Source organism: Rana temporaria, chromosome 4 (genome assembly GCF_905171775.1).
Source record: "Rana temporaria chromosome 4, aRanTem1.1, whole genome shotgun sequence".
NCBI lineage: Eukaryota > Metazoa > Chordata > Amphibia > Anura > Ranidae > Rana > Rana temporaria.
In genome coordinates, this window is record NC_053492.1 from 37911617 (window position 1) to 37931301 (window position 19685).

A 19685-nucleotide genomic window follows, 5' to 3' on the forward strand; every position below is an offset into this window, starting at 1 on the left:
GTCGGGAAGGGGCCCTGTCCTCATCAACATGGGGACAGGGTGCTCTGAGGTGGGGGGGCCGCAGTGCACCCCCCTGCCCCAGAGCACCCAACCCCCCCATGTTGAGGGCATGCAGCCTGGTATGGCTCAGGAGGGGGGGGGGGCGCTCGGTCGTCCTTACTCCCTTCCTGGCCGGCCGGGTAGCGTGCTTTGGATACGGGTCTGGTATGGATTGTAGGGGGACCCCCTACGCCGTTTTTTTCGGCGTAGGGGGGGCTCTCCTTACAACCCATAACAGACCTAAGGGCCCGGTATGCTCCTGAGGGGGGAACCCACGCCGGATTTTTATTTAAAATCCGGCGGGGACTTCCCCCTCAGGATTCATAACAAACGCTGCACACGTGTAGAATTGGCGGGAATCCAAGTCGGATCTCCCGTCGCTTCTATGACGGCTCTGTCTCCATCGCGGCAAGCCAGCTCGGCGCTGGCTCCCGCGATGGGGCTCGTAGGTGGTCAATCTCGCCGAGAAAGGGAGCGAGATTGACACAATATCGCGTTCACCTACTGTAATCCTTGAAAGAGACTTAAAGGTATTTAGTAGTCATATGGTAGCTGTATGCTAGCTGTATGTTAGCCTTGTACCCGACTGTCCCCCAAAAAAAGGAGGGAAATGGGCGACAAAAAGGAGCAGCAAAGTGTACCCAAGAGAAAAAAAAAAAGAGAACAATTAGCTGGTCCCGACCGTTTGGTTTTAACTTTGACTTTGGCTTTGGCCCGCCAGGTCTTTATTACTACACACTCAGAGGGAGAAAAAACAGATCTTTCCCTCTCACCTCTTAAAGAAATGCTTGGTGCAGTTTTTAGTTTGATCACTCAATCAGTTAATTGGTTAACGGACCATCACACAGTGCTCGGTGCAGTTTTTAGTTTGATCAGTCACTCAGTTAATCAGTTAACGAATCTACACACAGTTCCATGCATAATACACCCCCGCACCAGTATTTGTATTGTGTTACTCAGGGGACAAAAAAAGTAGCGGAGTATATCATGTATATGACAAAGAGAATTAATAGTCCCGGCTGTTTTTTTTTCTGGGCAACCCTTTTTCCACACAATCAGAGGACAGAGCAGTTCTTTCTTTCCCACTTCCATGTACCGAGGGAGGAAGAAGTAAAGTGCATAGTGCAGATTTAATCGGTTAGCAGATTGCTACTACACAGTTCCGTACACAATGCACAAGTACTATAGTGGATTACTCACTCCGTCCATTCCCAGTTGTCTTTCCACGGCTCCACCACTGTCAAGCTTGTCTCACTGCTATAGGAACCGTCCTCTTTCTTTGCTCACACACTCCTCCATTCTATAAGCTGCAGGGTCTCAAGCACCCCTCTTTATCTTCACCCGAGCCTGTGCCCACTTACGGCGACAGGACGAGGGAGGCAATGAGGAATCGATAGAGGAAACCTCGGTAACCACCGACGCCGGCTCCTCTGGCCTCCGGCTTACGCATACCGGGATTTGCTGGGCCGGTCATGTGGTCCACTCAGCTGACCGCGGTCCTCCAATCGCGGGCTCCCGTTTCGTCTTGGATCTGCTGCCGGATCTCCACGGACTTCCAGGGGAACACCAGGGCAGCCTCCCGCAATTCAGAACGGGGGACGGGGACCCTCCCGCCCGACACACCACCAAACCAGAAGGTACGTCCAGCCAGAAGGTACAGAAGCTACGTCCAGCCAGCTTTCAGTCGGCGTCAATACCGACAGAGGGACAGAGGGATTCACACAGGAGGCACATGCGGCACATGTGGGGGATTAAGGCAGTGAACTTAGCATGCTTGGGATAGGCAGGTAGGAGCCTTCTCGCCTCTCACCACATCTCACATGTCGGCCTCACCCCGCACACCTCCACACCTGCATCCGGTCACGCCCCTCCCCCAAAAAAATATAAATACACATATATAGCCGGATTCAGAAAGACTTACGCCGGCGTATCTAATGATATGCCGCGTAAGTCCATGGATGTGCCGTCGTATCTATGCGCCGTATTCTTGTACTAAGATATGCCTGAATTTCGGCTTCCTACGACCGACGTAAGTCTCCTACGCCGTCGTATCTTGTGTGCATATTTACGCTGGCCGTTAGGGGCGCTTCCATTGATTTACGCATCGAATATGTAAATGAGCGAGATACGCAGATTCACAAACGTATTTGCGCCCATCGCAGTAAGCTACACCGTTTACGTAAGGCGTAACCTATGGCGTAAAGATAAAAAACCTCTATAGGTGGCGCAGCCAATGCAAAGGTATGGACGACGAGACAGCCGTCGGATTTTACGTTGTTTACGTAAGTCGTACGTGAATGGGGCTGGGCGTAGGTTACGTTCACGTAGTTGCCATTGAGCCGTCGTATATTAGGGCGTAAATTTGACGTGATTCTGAGCATGCGCACGCATGCGCCGTTTGTTCGGGAATTCATTTACATGGGGTCACGGCTAATTTTAATACAACACGCCCACTACCTTCCTAATTTGAATTAGGCGGACTTACGCCGGCCCATATACGCTACGCCGCCGTAACTTAGGGAGCAAGTGCTTTGTGAATACTGTACTTGCCTCTCTATGTTACGTCGGCGTAGCACATATGAGCTGCGCTATGCCTGCTTAAATATACGCCGCTCTACCTGAATCTGGCTCATACTGCATTTCTTTCGACATATAGGTGATGGAATTTCATTGTGAAATGTGTGTCACCAGCGAAAAAATATATAAATGTGTAAATGTGTCTTTAAGTAGCAGATTTGCTGCGGTCATAGGTTTCCCACCAATAATGTGAGGTGAACAATATTAGAGGAAAAAGAATAACTGTGCTAACCCTAATTGGTATACATATCTTACCACATATCTACAACAGTAAATAATATTAATCAATAACCCATCAATAATTAATCATAAAATCAATCAAGTGCATATTGAGTGAACTACAATGATATAGGAAAAACAAAAATTCTTCCACAATATAAAATATTGGTGAATAAATGAAAATCGTGTGTTTAACAAAGGAGAGTCCCAGTATTCCTCTTCAAGAACTGGTTATCCAAATCGTGAGACACCACCACCTTCTAAAATGAACACTCACCAGAAACAAAATGAAAAAAAAAAAACGCCTTTGGTTTATGCCTGGGTTAACCAGTACACTCATAAGAATATATCTGAAGACTTCCAAACGGTATGACAGTAATCACTCCATGCATCTCCACATTGGTTGATCTTAGGATCTCAATAAAAGAAAACAGCCATCATTGCTCAACATATTATACTTTATTCCATCAATTAAATAGATGTAACAAATTATCACTCACAAATATAGTCTTTCCAGCAATACTTTTGGAGCTAACATGCGCCGTTCCTTCCCCAGCACGCGATCCAAGCCTTGATATAGTGCGGGTTGGGGCAGGAAGTGATGTTGGTGTTACCCAGAAGCCTCTACACATTTTGCATGCAATCATGTGTCTTCAGGAAGCTATAACCACCATCTTAGTTTAGATATTTATGCCCTTACTTTTGATTAATTGGCCAATCAATTTGCTGCGGAACCGGAAGTACTGTAAGTTTACCGCCATCTAAATTACTGGTGTTCTATGCCCTTTATTAGATATAATAGTTTCCTCATATTTCCTTTTCTTATGAAATCGGAACTTAATGCCCCAGTCAGTGCTCATCTGTTCCTTATCTATATTGTTGTGCAGTAAATATATACTCGCCCCAAAGGGATGCTGGAAGGACCTTACAATCTTAGCACATATATCATACTTTACAAATCATTAAAACTCTAATACAAATTTAATAAAACTGCCAAAACCTTTTTTTATTTATTGGTTTCCTTGCGTATGCTACCATTATTAGAAATATGTCTATTTAAACTAAGCTGAAGCACCAATAATACTCAAGAGGTGACCATTAATATAAAATAAATTAAATCCAATAAAAATTTTTTTTATATATATATATATATATATATATATATATATATATATATATATATATATTTAAAATGATGATGGAGCTATAGATTTATAATCTATTAATCGTCTATAAAACAATTGATATCCAATTCTACATTCAACCCATTAGGTTTCATCGTGTTCAATTAAGAAATCCAATATGTTTTGTTACGGGACACCTCCCTGCGTAAATTAGAATTTCTCCAATTTTGATCTACTTTGTTTATAGCATAACATTTAAGGTGTCGTGGTTCTCTATTATGTGTGTTTCTAAAAATGCTTTGAGTCACTATGATGCCTGAACCCCTTCATTATGTTTTTAATATGTTCCCCTAGCCTAATGGAGAGTTTTCTTGTTGTTCTCCCCACGTACTGCAGCCCACAGCTACATTCCAATATGTAGAGTGGGTACTACAGCACGTGATGAGTTTTTCAATATTATATTTTAACATGGTTGTGTTTGATTGGAATTCCATTGTTTCTTTTGTTCCTTTTTTACTAGTTCTACAGGGTTTACATTTGCCACACTTAGAAAACCCCTTCTGGTCAAAGAAGGTTGTCATTAATTTAGGTGGGTTGGGTACATTTTTCACAATCCCATCTTTAATTCTCCTTGCCTTTCTATAAATGAACTTAGGTTTGGATGGTAGAATCGTGCTTAAATGGGGGTCATTACAGATAATTGACCAATTTCTCTTTACAATTCCCTCTAGGACTCTGTACTCAGTGTTGATGCCTGTCACAAATGGCACTTGATTTCTCTCTGCCTTTTTCATTGTTTTTTCTTGTAGCATAATATCTATATTCAGACTTTCTACTTTGTCTCTGGTGCGCTCCAATTCTCTCCTTTCATAACCCTTGTCCACAAATCTTTCGATTAGGACGCTTATTTGTGTGAGATAGTCTCCCTTCAGGTCACAATTATGCCTAATTCTGATGAATTGGCCTTTGGGTATAGCTCTTTTCCACTGGGGATGATGGCAGCTGCTGAAAGGGATGTAACCATTACGCTATGTATCCTTAAATCGGTGGTTCACCTGAAAAAAAAATGTTTTAAAAGCCAGCAGCTACAAATACAGCAGCTGCTGACTTTTAAAAAATGGACACTTACCTGTCCAGGTCGTCTGCGACGTCGGCAGTCGAATCCGGGTGGTAGCTCGCTTTCGGCTTCCCCCATCCTCGGTGAGGCAATCGGGAAGTGAAGCGCTGCAGCTTCACTGCCCGGTTCCCTACTGCGCATGAACGAGTCGTGCTGCACCGTTCCCACTGGTCCCCATTGTGTTCTGGGAGCCGAGTGTTTCCCAGAACACAAGGGGGGGGGGGGGGTGACACGGAGGGTCCAGACTCCCGTGGGAGTTTATACGAGGAAGTGGTGCAAATACCTGTTTTATACAGGTATCCGCACCCCCTCCCCCTGAAAGGTGTCAAATGTGACACCGGAGGGGGGGAGTGTTCCGAAAAGTGGAGGTTCACTTTTGGGTGAACCTCTGCTTTAACCACTTGCTGACTGCCGCATGACTATTTACGTTGACAGAATGGCACAGGCAGGCAGATTGGCGTACAGGTACTCGATGTTCCCGGGAGTCCCACGATTGCGGTCGGCAAGTGCAGAACAGGGGAATGCCTTTGTAAACACTGTCACTGTCACTGATGACCGTTCCCTGTGATTGGGAACGGTCATCAGTGACATGTCACATGTAGCCATGCCCCCTAAAGTAAGAATCACTTCCTAGGGAACACCTAACCCCTGCAGCGCCACCTAGTGGTTACCCTGTCAGAACCATTGACGTATCTCGGCATAGAGCCTACACATACCGTCAGAATGTTTATTCTGAACTATAAAATATTATCATATTTATGAAAATATGTAAATCTGTGCTTTGGGAGATATACAATTTTCCTACCATACAAGATATCAAAATTCTTTTATCCGTGCTATTTTGAGGACAAGCAATACAAATGAATATTTAAAATATATATATTTATTAACTAAAGATATGGTGCAAAAACTAAAATCAGGTACAATTTGTGTTAAAACAAATACGATATGCTTCTACAATAGAGATACATAATGTTTAGATATTTACATTATATGACAAGGTATATTCATAGCTCTTATTTAAATCATCTTGGCGTATTTAACCACTTGACCACTGGGCACGTAAACCCCCTTAATAACCAGACCAATTTTCAGCTTTCGGTGCTCTCACAATTTGAATGACAATTACTCAGTCAAACAACACTGTACCCAAATGAAATTTTCGTCCTTTTTTTCACACAAATAGAGCTTTCTTTTGGTGGTATTTAATCACTGTTGGGTTTTTTATATTTTGCGCTATAAGAGAAAAAAGACTGAAAATTCTGTAAAAAATAATAATTTTTCTTTGTTTCTGTTATAAAATTTGGCAAATTTAGTATTTTTTCTTCATTCTTTTGCTTAAATGTGAAAGATGAAGTTACGCCGAGTAAATAGATACCCAACATGTCACCCTTCAAAATTGCACACGCTTGTGGAATGGCGCCAAACTTTGCTACTTAAAAATCCCCATAGACGACGTTGCAGGGTATTGTGGAGTATTGTGGGGTATTGCGGAGTATTGTGGGGTATTGTAGAGTATTGTGGGGTATTGTAGAGTATTGTGTGGTATTGCAGGGTATTGCGGAGTATTGCGGGGTATTGTGGGGTATTGCGGGGTATTGCGGGGTATTGCGGAGTATTGCAGGGTATTGCGGGGTATTGCGGGGTATTGCGGAGTATTGCGGGGTATTGCGGAGTATTGTGGGATATTGCGGGGTATTGTGGGGCATTGCGGAGTATTGCGGAGTATTGTGGGGTATTGTAGAGTATTGTGGGGTATTGTAGAGTATTGTGTGGTATTGCAGGGTATTGCGGAGTATTGCGGGGTATTGTGGGGTATTGTGGGGTATTGCGGAGTATTGCGGGGTATTGTGGGGTATTGCGGAGTATTGCAGGGTATTGCGGGGTATTGCGGGGTATTTCGGGGTATTGCGGAGTATTGCGGGGTATTGCGGAGTATTGTGGGGTATTGCGGGGTATTGTGGGGCATTGCGGAGTATTGCGGGGCATTGCGGAGTATTGCGGGGCATTGCAGAGTATTTTGGGGCATTGCAGAGTATGGGGGCATTGCAGAGTATGGGGGCATTGCAGAGTATGGGCGCATTGCAGAGTATGGGGGCATTGCAGAGTATTGCACAGGGAGGGATGGATGGATGGCTGGATCTGTGACTACATGTGTCACAGATCCAGCCCGCAGCAGCAGCAGCAGCTGCTGCTGCTTCCGCTCTCTCCCCTCTCCTCTCTCACACTGTACCGTTCGGTACAGAGAGGAGAGGGAGGAACCGGCGTCATCACATGACGCCAGTTTGTTTACTAGTGATCGCTCCGTCATTGGACGGAGCGATCACGTGGTAAATCGCCGCTATCAGCGGCGATTTACCGTGATCAGCCGGCGGTCACGGAGACTCCCGTGTGCGCGCCCCACAGGGCGCGCGGAAGCGCGATTCTGGGAGGACGTACATTGACGCCCTCCCAGAGTTAAGCAACCGCCTTGTAGACGTATTTCGTCTATAGGGCGGTTGCTAACTGGTTAAAACCTTTTAGTGACATAACCTTGACCTTGTATTATCTCTTCTCAATGACAAACAGATCTCTTGCTACTGCTTCTTAAAACACAAGGACAAGATGTCCTGTGGACAGTTCTTGGTAATTTGGCCAAGAATGTATTTTTAACACACAAGGCTATCTCTACTGCATCACCTGTTTAAACATATCCCAACATTAGGCCGTTCACTAGGACTCACAATGATATTGTGATCGATATATGTAACAAGTGTCTATATACAGTACGTCTATTTGTTACTTCTTTAATTGCCTCTGAAGAATCTTATACTCCAGTTAAAGATCTCTCAGATCCAATTAACACTTGCTAAGATAAGTGGCCACATTTGGTATCGGTTTAAACTACCTATTGCATAGAGGATGTCAGATCATACTTTACCAGTATGTAAGAGTTCTGCTTGAGAAGGGAAAGTGAGAATCCTGATGAAGGATTCTCTGTGAACCCCTTACATGTTTGCGGTCACTCTCTGCCTTCCAGCTTCCTTCAGAGATCAGAGCAGCTCCAGCCATCAGCCCTCCAGAGCTCAGCTCCCATCAGCCTTGCCATCTCTCTCCCACCAAGCTTTTTCAGAGATCCCCCTCCTGTCTTGTGTAATCACTTTTTATCTCCCCAAAGAAGTGGGTGTGTATATCACTATCACATGACTGGCGATGTCACATGACAATATGTTTTGGTGGGTGACCATCTTGAACCATGCCGATATTAACCTGTTGGGGGCAGTGGTGTCTAAGGAATAATTCCTAATTTTCGGGTCAATCAGAGTTGATCATGACTTACGACCCCCTTGACTTTATCTTGGTATAGCACCATCATAAATTGTCCTGTATGTCAAACAATTGTCAGACATCTTGGCACTTCTAGTGAATTGTGGGTTGGGAATGTTTACATATCATTAGCTCATACATCTGTTTAATTCTTAAGACAAGTGAAAACCTTTGAAGTATCTTTACAGGAGAACCTTTTGCTTCCCAGATATAGATTCTCAATGCCAAGTGATCTCACATTTGTGTATGTATATGTGCTTAGCGAGTTATACTACATGAACTACTAATACACATATATTGTTATGGCATTATAAAGACACAATACTATTTAAGATATACAATTCCACCGGGATTGTGAATGAGCCCCTTTGGTCTCATCGTACAAAGACCAGACTGTGTAGCTTGTATCGTGCTGTGCCAGGCTTTTCATCTCACATCTCATCAGTGTCAAGCCTTCTAATTTATGATCTGGGAGATGGCACATACAAGGTTTCTACACCCCCCTGTGAACACAGGGCCAGATTCACAGAAAAAGTATGCCGGAGTATCTGCTGATCCTCTGGCATACTTTCAAATTTGCCGCGTCGTATCTTTATTTGTAATTCACAAACAAAGATACGACGGCATTTGGCTAAGATCCGACAGGCGTAAGGCTTCGTACGCCTTCGGATCTTAGGATGCAATACTTCGGCGCCCGCTGGGTGGAGTTTGCGTCGTTTTCCGCGTCGGGTATGCTAATTAGCTGTTTACGGCGATCCACGAAGGTACAAGCGTTCGTCGCATTCTCTTTTTTTTTTTTTTTTCCTCCTTACTTCAGGTTCCACCTCGTAGAGTTTCTTTAGAGCGCTCAGCTTGTTTATGCCAGCCCACATAGCGTCTCTATTTGGTTTTACATCATTAGTAAGGGTGTGCTTTTGACTATATTATACTCATTTCTTTTTTTCTTTTTTCTTTTTTTTCCTTTCTTTCCTTTTCCTTTGTTTATCACTTACATTATTTTATTTGAGTTTTTTTTTTTTTTTTCAAGTTTAAATGTATGAAAGAGTACAAAATGTGCTGTCCTATTTAATTTCCCCTAGCCTCCCCCCCCCTCACCAGATATAGCCTCTTTATAAAGTTCCTCCAGGAACTCCTATGTCAGCCCTCAGATTTTCAGCATAACTCCATGACCTCTTGAAAGCCCTCCAGTCTTCCCATTTCTTACTTTGACTTATACTATTCCCCTCTAGCCCTTCCCTTAGTTCTTCCATCGTGTATGTCTCTTCGACTGCGTCGATCCACTCCCAAATCGTAGGGCATTCTGTCTCTTGCCATTTTATGGGAATTAGCCTCTTAGCTGCGTTCAATAGGTGTGGGACCATTGATTCTTTATATTTTCTTAGCCCTACTTCACCTCCATGGAATAGCACCGTCCATGGGTCTTTTTTTATTTTATTTTTTGTAATCTCTTCTACGAACTCCAAAATCTTCTCCCAATATGTCTTTACTTTGGGACACTCCCGCCATAGGTGGGCCATAGTACCTGGGGTCTAGCATCCCCTCCAGCAATTTTCTGATTGACCCTCTTTAAATTTGCTTAATTTGTTCGGGGTTATATACCATCTAGCGATGCATTTGTAATTTATTTCCGCCGTTCGGCTATCTACTGCTGAGGAGTGTATCAGTTTCAAGATTTTCTTCAATTGGGATCCATCGTGCTGTGTTTTAAGTTCCCTCTCCCATTTTTCAATAAATGGTGGTATCTCCCTCTCGTCGGTCTCTATTAACATCCTATATACCTTTGATATGGTACCTTTAGCGCTTTCCGATAAACATAATTTTTCCATCTCTGTTAACTGTTCCCCTGATCTCAATGGGGTTGGTAATTTCTGGACGAACCGACTAAGTTGTTGATATCTCCATTTATTGATTTCCATCAAACTCTTTTCCTGTGTTAATTCCAAATATGTTACCAAGTGTCCATCTTTAATTATATCTCTTAATTGTGCCGATTCTTTCTTTATCCAATTTCCTCCCACTTGTGTTTTCCCTGGTGCAAAATATTCATTGTTTTTCAGTGCTATAAGGGGTGAATTGAATTCCCTCTCCATTTTTTTGTTTACTGTGTCCCAGATTCTAAGTGCGTTTTTTGTTATCCCGTGTATTTTCGTGCTTAATTTTCTAAATTGGGGGGGGGGGGGGGGTTCCATATTATTGTGTCTAGTCTCACCTTGGATAGTGCATTTTCCAGATTGACCCACCTTTTTTCTTTGTTGGCCCTGGCCCACTCCACTACTCACGATATGACAACTGCTTCGTAGTATTTTTTTATGTCCGGTACAGCAAGTCCACCTTTATTTTTTGGTTGTTTTAGAGTCTGTAGGGAGATTCTGTGTTTCTTATGGTTCCAAATGTAGTTCATAATCAATTTTGTAAGCATATTGAGCATGGGCTTTGGTAGGGCCATAGGGATCATTTGGAATTTGTATACCATTTTAGGTAATAGGACCATTTTACAAAAATGTATTCTCCCGATCCATGAGATTGGTCGATTTTTTACTCTTTTGATTTCAGCCTTTATTTTGTCCAGTAAAGGTAAATAATTAATCTCGTAGATTTTCTTATTTGTATTTGCCAGACGGATCCCTAAGTATTTGAGTTCCTTCACCCACGGGAATTGAAACACTGTTCTTAATAGTCTTTCTTCTATCCTATTGATGTTTACATTCAGGATTTCTGTTTTAGAGAGATTTAATTTAAAGTTTGAGATTTCCCCATATTGCTCACAAAGAATCATCAGCTTGGGAATTGATGTTATGGGGTTCACTACGTAGAAGAGGACATCGTCCGCAAATTCAGATAACTTGTGTTCCTCTTTCTCAATTTTGACTCCTTCGATGTTTGGATCTTTGCGGACCCTGGCCAGTAGAGGTTCGAGAGACAAAACAAACAGGAGAGGGGACAAGGGACACCCCTGCCTTGTACCGTTCTTCATCACAAAGGGTTCAGATAGGCTACCATTTATTTTTATCCTGGCCGTTGGAGACCTATAGAGGGCCCCGATCCATTCTAGCATCCTCTGACCGAAACCCATATTTTCCAAGGTTCGTGTCATGAGTCCCCAGTCTACCCTGTCGAATGCCTTCTCAGCATTGATCGACAGGAATAGACCTGGGGACCCATTCTCCCTCATTTTCTGGAGGATCAGCAAGGCTCTAACTCCGTTATCCCTTCCCTCTCTTCCTTTGATGAACCCCGTCTGATCTGGGTGGATCAGTTTACCCATCTCTGTTTTGACTCTTTCTGCCAGTACTTTTGAAAACAATTTAATGTCTGCGTTTAGCAGAGATATAGGTCTATAGCCTGAGCAGCTTTTTATATCTTTGCCTTCCTTGGGGATAACTGTGATAGTTGCCCCCGAGGCTTCTCTGCTTAAACTGTAGTCTTTTCCAAGACCATTAAAGTATCTGCAAAGTACTGGGAGAAGGATCTCCTTAAATTTTTTATAGTACAGGGCTGTAAGGCCGTCCGGCCCTGGGCTTTTACCTGGAGCACTGCCTGCCAAAGCTGTTTGGATTTCTTTAACTGTTATAGGCCGGTCCATCAATATCCTGTCGTTTTGATTTATTTTTTGTCAGTCCAGCTTCTTCTAGGAATTTTGAAGTCTTGTCTCTTTTTTCCTCCTCTGGTCGGGTCGCCTGTTCTACTGCATACAGTTTTTCATAGTATGTTCTGAAGGTTTCTGCAATTTCTTTTGTTGTGTGAACCTCCTTTCCTTTCTCATTTTTGATCTTCTCAATGTAGTTCCTGGATTTCTTTTTCTGTACCATCCTGGCAAGGTGTTTATTTGTTTTATTTCCCCACATATATCTTTCCTTAGCAATAATGTTAAACTCTCTTCTGGTTTCCTGATCCATAAGTTCTTTAAGTTCATTTCTTTTATTCACCAGGTCCTGGTATAGTTCTCGTTTCGTTTCCGCTGTTTTATGTTTTCGTTCCAATTCGTATATCTCCTTTATTAATTTTTCCCTTTTGCTGTTTTTCTCTTTTTTTCCCTAGCTCCTTCTGATATTAGGGTCCCTCTAATTACTGCTTTGTGGGCTTCCCACAATGTTGCTGTTGATATTCCCTCTGTATCGTTTAACCTGAGGTATTCTTCTAGGTCTTTTTTTACCCTTGTTAAGCTAGTTTCCTCCATCAGTAACCCCTGGTTGAGTCTCCAAATCTGGATCGGCCTCTGATTTCCCGCAATTCTCAGGGATACACTAATTGGAGCATGGTCGGATACTGTGATTACTTAAATTCTTGTTTCGACAACCATCTCCAGTATACTGTGGTCTACAAGAAAATAGTCGATCCGTGAGTAACCTCCATGTACCGGTGAATAGAAAGTATAGTCTCTGTGTCCAGGATTTGAGATTCTCCAAACATCGATCAGTTGGCTTCTGTGTAGGCTATTTTTTTTATCTTCCTGATCTGTGTGTTCCTGGTTTCCTGTATATGTGAGGTCTTGTCCATTTTTGGGTCCATACAGAAATTTAACTCTCCTCTTAGGATGACCTTTCCTGCCCTGAAATCGCTTAGCCTTCCCAAGATCTCTACAATATATTTTGTTGGGCGGTCATTTGGGGCGTATATGTTCACGAGGGTGCATTCCATTTCTTCTATTTTCCCCTTTAAAAAAAGAAACCTCCCTTCTGGGTCCGTCAATCTGTCGAGTAGTTTAAAACGTGTCCCCTTGGCTATCCCTATTGCCACTCCTCTGGCTCTTTTAGAGATCGTATCTCCATAGTACCAGATTGGATGCTCTTGGGAATATAACCTAATATTGGATTCCCTTGTAAGATGGGTCTCTTGTAGAAATGCTATGTCTGTTCTATATCTTTTCAGTTCCTTTAATATTTTATGCCTCTTGACCGGACTATTAAGGCCTTTTACGTTATAGGATAAGCATTTAACTACTGGCATTTAATTTTCTTCCTTATCTTCCTCCCTGTGTCTGACCTTTCGTTCTCTCTAAACTTTCTCCTTTTGGCCAATCTGGTGAGGGCCCCCCCTTCTCCTTCCCGCCCCCCCACACCTCCCCTCCAAACCCTCCCTCCTCCTCCCTGCACCCCCCCGTCCACCCTCCCACCCCCCCACACCTCCCACTCCCCCCTCCCCCCTTTTGGCCACCAAATGACCTCTGAACCAGCTAACATATCCTGGCCCAGATTTCTCCCGGTGGGGTCTGGGATTGCCTCCTACCGCTCATTTTCTTCGAGCGATAGGGATAAAGGTCTTTCTCACCCTCTAGGAAGGACACGGACCATTCTCCCCTTTTTTTTCTCTCTTCTCCCTCCCTTCCCTTTTCCTTTTTCCCCCCTATTCTTTCCCTTTCCTTTTCAGCCCCTATCCGAGCTCTACACCCAACCAGGCAGGTCAGGGGTCTGAATTTCTAATTTATTGCAAAAATCTTTCAGGTCTTCGGGAAATCTCAGAGTTGCGGACCTCCCATCCTTTGCTGCTATTAGACAGGCTGGGAACCCCCAGTTGTACTTTATTCTCTGACTTACAAGCTGGTTTAACAGTGGTTTTAAGAGCCGTCTCCTTGCCAATGTATCAGGGGCAAGGTCCGCGAAGATCTGGAGCTCCATGCCTTTGTACACTAATAAGGATACCCCCCTCAATTTCTTCCAGATCTTATCTTTATCTTCATATAGCTGGAACCTTACAATGATGTCTCTAGTGCGCTCTGTCTCGGCTCTTTTAGGGTTTCCTACTCTGTGCACTCTTTCTATCCCGATTGGCTCTTCTGGTGTTCGTTCTAATAGGGGGTTAAATATTTCTTGTATTATTATGTTAAGTTCCTCCCCTTTCTCTTCTGGTAGCAATCTTATTCTCAGGTTCTGTCTCCGGTTTCTGTTTTCCTGGTCCTCCAGTCTGTACATAATCTGTCTCTGTTGTAATTGCATCTGCTCCATTTGCTCTTTTAAGATGTTTGATTCTAATTCTTGCTTGTCTGTCTTCTCCTCCACTGACTCCAATCTAGAGAGAAGAAATCCGAGATCCGTCCGTAGGGTCTGTATTTCCCCCTTGATCGCATTCTCTAGTCTCAGCAACATCTCTCCCATTTCTCCCCTCGATGGGATCTGTAAAGCTGGCCGCTGTTCATCCATCCTGCTATTTTCTGCGTCGCTTTCTATAGCCCCTTCTCTTGAGTCCATAGATATTTCTCTCGAGTCTCTGCCCTGAGGTTTCCTGTTTTCAATTTTTTTTTCCTTATCTTTATTTATCTGTTGTTGCTTTGTTGCTCCTTGTGTTCGTGGGCTGTCTTCTTTGACCATGAACGATCTAATGGAACTTGTTGCTGCTTTATCACTTGGTGTCTTCGGGGGTCCCCCTTTTGTAGATCTGCTCGCCATCCTGTTCATTATTCGTCCTCCTCTTCTGATTCTCTTCCCCAGCTTGACCCCCTGTTTCCTCTCCCCTTATCTATTTCTGTTCTACTTTTTCTTCCCCTTCCTCTCTTTTCCTTTTCCCTTTTTTAGTTGGTTTGACCCCCTGTATTTTTAAAACGCCCTTACGGGGATAACTCTCATACCACCTCCCCCACGACCTTGTCCACGTATTTCATATTAAAAGGAGGGGGGGAAGATGGAGGGCCTCCGTTCTATTCCTATATGCTTTTCTAAGGCTGGGGGTACCCCTCCCCCTCTTACACTTCTCTCACTCCACCTGCCCCAGTTCCACAATTGAGTTGACCCCAAGAACCAGGGTGGAGATCGGGTAGGTAGTCGTGGGAGGGAGAGCACTGATGAAAGCGGGGGAAAATAGTAGTCAGGTGGACAACCAGCCAAGGAATTAACAGCAATGTCACAAGACAAAGAAAAAAAAAAAAAAAAAAAGAAGAAGAAAAAAAAAAAAACGGGAGAGAGCCGTGAGCCCCTTTCCCTCTGTATATATGTATATGTCTAGCTGTACTCTTATATTCCCATGTATGGGGTGTCCTATTTATCTCAGGTGTATCGCATTTGTTTTCTGGGTACTTAGTTCAGGATTTCAATAGGGCTCGGGGACCAATTTGCGTATTATTGCGTTCAATGTCCTACCAGTCCCATAGGTTTTTGTTTTGGGTTTTCCAGCGGTGCAGAGTTAGTACTTAAAATACCTTGTTCTATGGGGTTACCTTTACCCCCTTCTTGCCCCCTGGAAGCGATCCAGATCCGGGTCTTCTCTCAGATATACCTCCTGAAATGCTTTACAGAGCAATTTACCAATAAACTTGTTTTCATTATTCGGATCACAGTCATTTACCTTCTATTATGACAATTTGTAAATTTAGGTTTAACCAGGTTTAGAGACTTGCCAATACTTTTTCAGATCCTGCTTCTCCCCTTGTAGATGTCTCCTACCTTACCTCCGTGCTTCCATCTTCCTCCTTTCCTCTGTATGGAGAGTGGCTGTGCTCTGGGAGCTGGCCTTATTACCTGTGTCATCCGTGTTACCGTGTTACCGGAGTTGGAGCTGCTCCATGTGAGCCCAGCAAGCTCAGTCCGTCCACAGCATGTCCCGCCTCCTGTCTCGTGCCGTCCGTCCCACCCTGCTCCTCACCAGCTGTTTTGAAGACTCCCTGGTGTGGCAGCGCAGCGGTACACAGCGTGTGTCTTTAGGCTCTCACTCCTTCTGCTGCGGTGGAATGCTGCCTTTGGAGCGGTCCCCGGCGTGTGGCGTGCTGGGGTGAACACCGGCGTCTCATCCCTTCAGGCATTCATCCAGCGCTGTCCTTCCCAGCGGCCGAGCAATCCCATAGGTGTCCACTCCCCCCACCTACTAAAGCACGCGCGTCCTCACGTGCACGTGCGCGCCATGGATGCTTCGTCGTCGCATTCTCTTATGTCGTCGCTAGTCGGCTTTTCCCGTCGTAAAGTTGCGATTGCTATTTAGGTGGTGTAAAATTTGACAGCCCATGTTAAAGTATGGCCATCGTTCCCGTGTCAAATTTCAATTTTTTTTTTTGCGTAAGTCGTCCGGGAATACGAAAGTACGTAACGCACGTCGCCGTTCAAAACATTATGTCGGGTGACGTAATTTCGCGCAAAGCACGGCGGGAAATTTCAAAACGGAGCATGCGCAGTACGTTCGGCGCGGGAACGCGCATAATTTAAATGGTACACGCCCCATTTGAATTAGGCGGGCTTGCGCCGGATGGCTTTACACTACGCCGCCGCAAGTTTACAGGTAAGTGATTTGTGAATCAAGCACTTACGCTGTAAACTTGTTGCGGAGTAACGTAAACGGGATACGTTACGCCACCGTAATTCTACATGAATCTGGCCCACAGTGTCTATTCATGCCTGAGAACCTATGTTTAAACTTTAACAGGGAAAAATGGCTGTGCTTCAGTTCATCATATCCATGTATATGGAATACTATGAAACATATATTATGTGCGACTTTATATGTATTCTTTTAACCCCAAATGTTCTGACAACCTCTTCACTGCCAATGTCATTTTTACTGTAATCAGTGCATTTTTTTATCAATAACAGTTTTATTTAGAGATTTTCAATACATGTATACAAGCAAGACCATCCTCGTAAGCAACAATTAGTGGAGTGGCCATTAACATATTTGACAATATCCAGAGCTCTGTCTGACCAACTATGTGTCCTCTCACGAGGGAGCGAATAGTTCGTACTGAGGAAAAGCTACATAAACCAGTTAAGTGCATGGACTGAAATAAACATTTCAGTGCAACAGTGTACTAATGAACAATCTCGAGTCACTAGTGGGCTCACGGGAAGAGAAAAGAATAAGAAGAGAAAGGAAACAGCAAAAAAAAAAAAAAAGTGAGGAAAGAGAAGAAAGGCAGAGAAGAAGGGGGAAAGGGAATGGGATGGGAAGTCACCAGTGTGGTTCAACTACCTGGTCAGGATGCCTCCTCCCGACGGTGCCACAGCTCCCAGACCTTGTCGTGGGCCTCCAGTCTGTCCTGCATTCTGTCTGTCATCTTCTCCATTAATTCCACATCCTTTATCCTGGCATATAAGGCCTCAGGGGGGGGGGGGGGGGGGTGGAGCGCTTCCAGTGTAAAGCCACCAGACAGCGCGCCGCTGTGAGGATATGCCGGGTCAATTTCTTGTAGGGTGCTGGGATGTTCAGTGGAGGTAATCCTAATAAGTACAATTTTGGAGCACAGGGGGAGCGTCCTGTCTAGAAGTCGGCCCAATAACTGCTGGACCGAGTTCCAAAAAGGGATGACCAGTGGGCAGCTCCAGTAAACATGGATATGGGTTCCCTTGTCTCGCTGACAGCGCCAGCAGCGGTCTGAGGTAGTCGGGTATATGGTGTGGAGAACGTCAGGTGTCATGTACCAGAAGTAAAGGATTTTATATGCGTTCTCCTTATATAAAGTGCAGATCGAACTTTTTGCTGCTTGAGACCAGATCACCTGCCATTGTTCCATGGAGATCTCCTCGCCTAGGGCCTTTTCCCACTTAATCATATATAATCAGTGCATTTTTATAGCCCTGATCGCTGTAAGAATGACAAGGGTGTCAAAAGTGTCCAATGTGTCCCCATAATGTCGCAGTCCCGATAAAAATCGCTGATCGCCGCCATAACTAGTAAAAAAATCAACAATAAAAATGCCATAAAACAGTCCCCTATTTTGTAGATGCTATAACTTTTGTGCAAACCAATCAATAAACCCTTATTGCGATTTTTTTACCAAAAATATGTAGAATATGTATCGGCCTAAAATGTGGGAAAAAAAAAAATTTCTATATATTTTTGGGGGATATTTATTATAGCAAAAAGTAAAAAATATAGATTTTTTTTCAAAATTGTTGCTATTTTTTTGTTTATAGCGCAAAAATTGTAAATCGCAGAGGTGATCAAATACCACCAAAAGAAAGCTCTATTTGTGGGAAAAAAAGGACGTAAATTTTGTTTGGGAGCCACGTCGCACAACCGCGCAATTGTCAGTTAAAGCGACGCAGTGCAGAATTGCAAAAAGTGGCCTAGTCTTTGACCACCAAAATGTTCCGGGGCTTAAGCGTTTAAAGTGCTTTCTGCTATTCAACTGCCCTCTATTTGAAAAAATCTCCAGGTCTAGAAAGTTAATAGTTGTTTGATGTACATTTACAGTACACCTGATTCCATATTAATTTGTGCCTATATGTTTTACAAATTTGTTTAGGTCATCCTGGCTGCCTTTACAGACAATCAGTATGTCATCTATAAATCTTTTGTATACCTTTATGCAGTGTTGCAAGTAATGGCGTTTAAATAAACGCCGTTACGTAACGATTGGCCTCCTGCAGGTAACTAGTAATCTACCTGATTACTTTTACCCTCTCGGCAACGCCAGTCCCACTACATGGGCAGCGTTACCGAGATTACCCCCCGTCGCCGTCGCCACCGCATACCGCAACGCCGCAGCCTAGTTAATTAGGGTGCAGGGAATATTACAGCTTTCATTTGAATAGCTGTGTGTTCCCCGCCACGCCGCGTATAGACACTCCCCCTTGCTCGGGATTGGATGGGTGATCTGTCTATCAAAGTGCAGATCACCCGTCCAATCCCGAGCAAGGGGGAGTGTCTACACGCGGCACGGCGGGGAACACACAGCTAGCCTATTCAAATGAAAGCTGTAATGTTCCCCGCACGGTGATTAACGCGGCAGCGGAGCGTCGTCGTCGTCATCTAGGTATGGGGACATCATGGCTGCTATATGTGGGGGACATCATGGCTGCATCTGTGGGGGACATCATGGCTGCATATGTGGGGGACATCATGGCTGCATATGTGGGGGACATCATGGCTGCATATGTGGGGGACATCATGGCTGCATATCATGTGGGGGACATGGCTGCATTACATGTGGGGGACATGGCTGCATTACATGTGGGGGACATGGCTGCATATCATGTGGGGGACATGGCTGCATATCATGTGGGGGACATGGCTGCATATCATGTGGGGGACATGGCTGTATTTGGGGACAAAAAAGTATCGGTATTCTTTTTTTTATTTTTATTTTTTTTAAATGTGGTCCACCTTTAAAATCCTTTCTAGATTTCTAGGTTTGGTATAGATTTAAAAAAAAACATGCCCTGCAGTAGAAAAGTCACACAAAGAAAAAAAAGGCATATGATTAACCATAATTGCATTGTCGAATATAAAAAAAATCTCAGTTACTTTTCCGAGTAACTAGTTACTTTGCCAATAAAGTAACTGAGTCACTAACTCACTTACAATTACAAGTTACTTGTCTGAAAAAGTAACTAGTTACTTTTTTAAAGGAAGATGAACAACACTGCCTGTATGTGTGGCCAACA

The 19685-nt window shown here is 43.9% G+C and overlaps 1 protein-coding gene across 1 annotated transcript in view; it reads left to right on the top strand.

The window, feature by feature from the left end:
- The window catches only part of LOC120935601, a 211676-nt gene that overhangs the window by 70128 nt on the left and 121863 nt on the right, over positions 1 to 19685 (top strand). Inside the window, exons 5-6 of the mRNA XM_040347650.1 lie at positions 15745 to 15876; positions 18545 to 18619. Coding sequence (XP_040203584.1) covers positions 15745 to 15876; positions 18545 to 18619 — 207 coding nt within the window. The remainder of the gene's footprint in view (positions 1 to 15744; positions 15877 to 18544; positions 18620 to 19685) is intronic.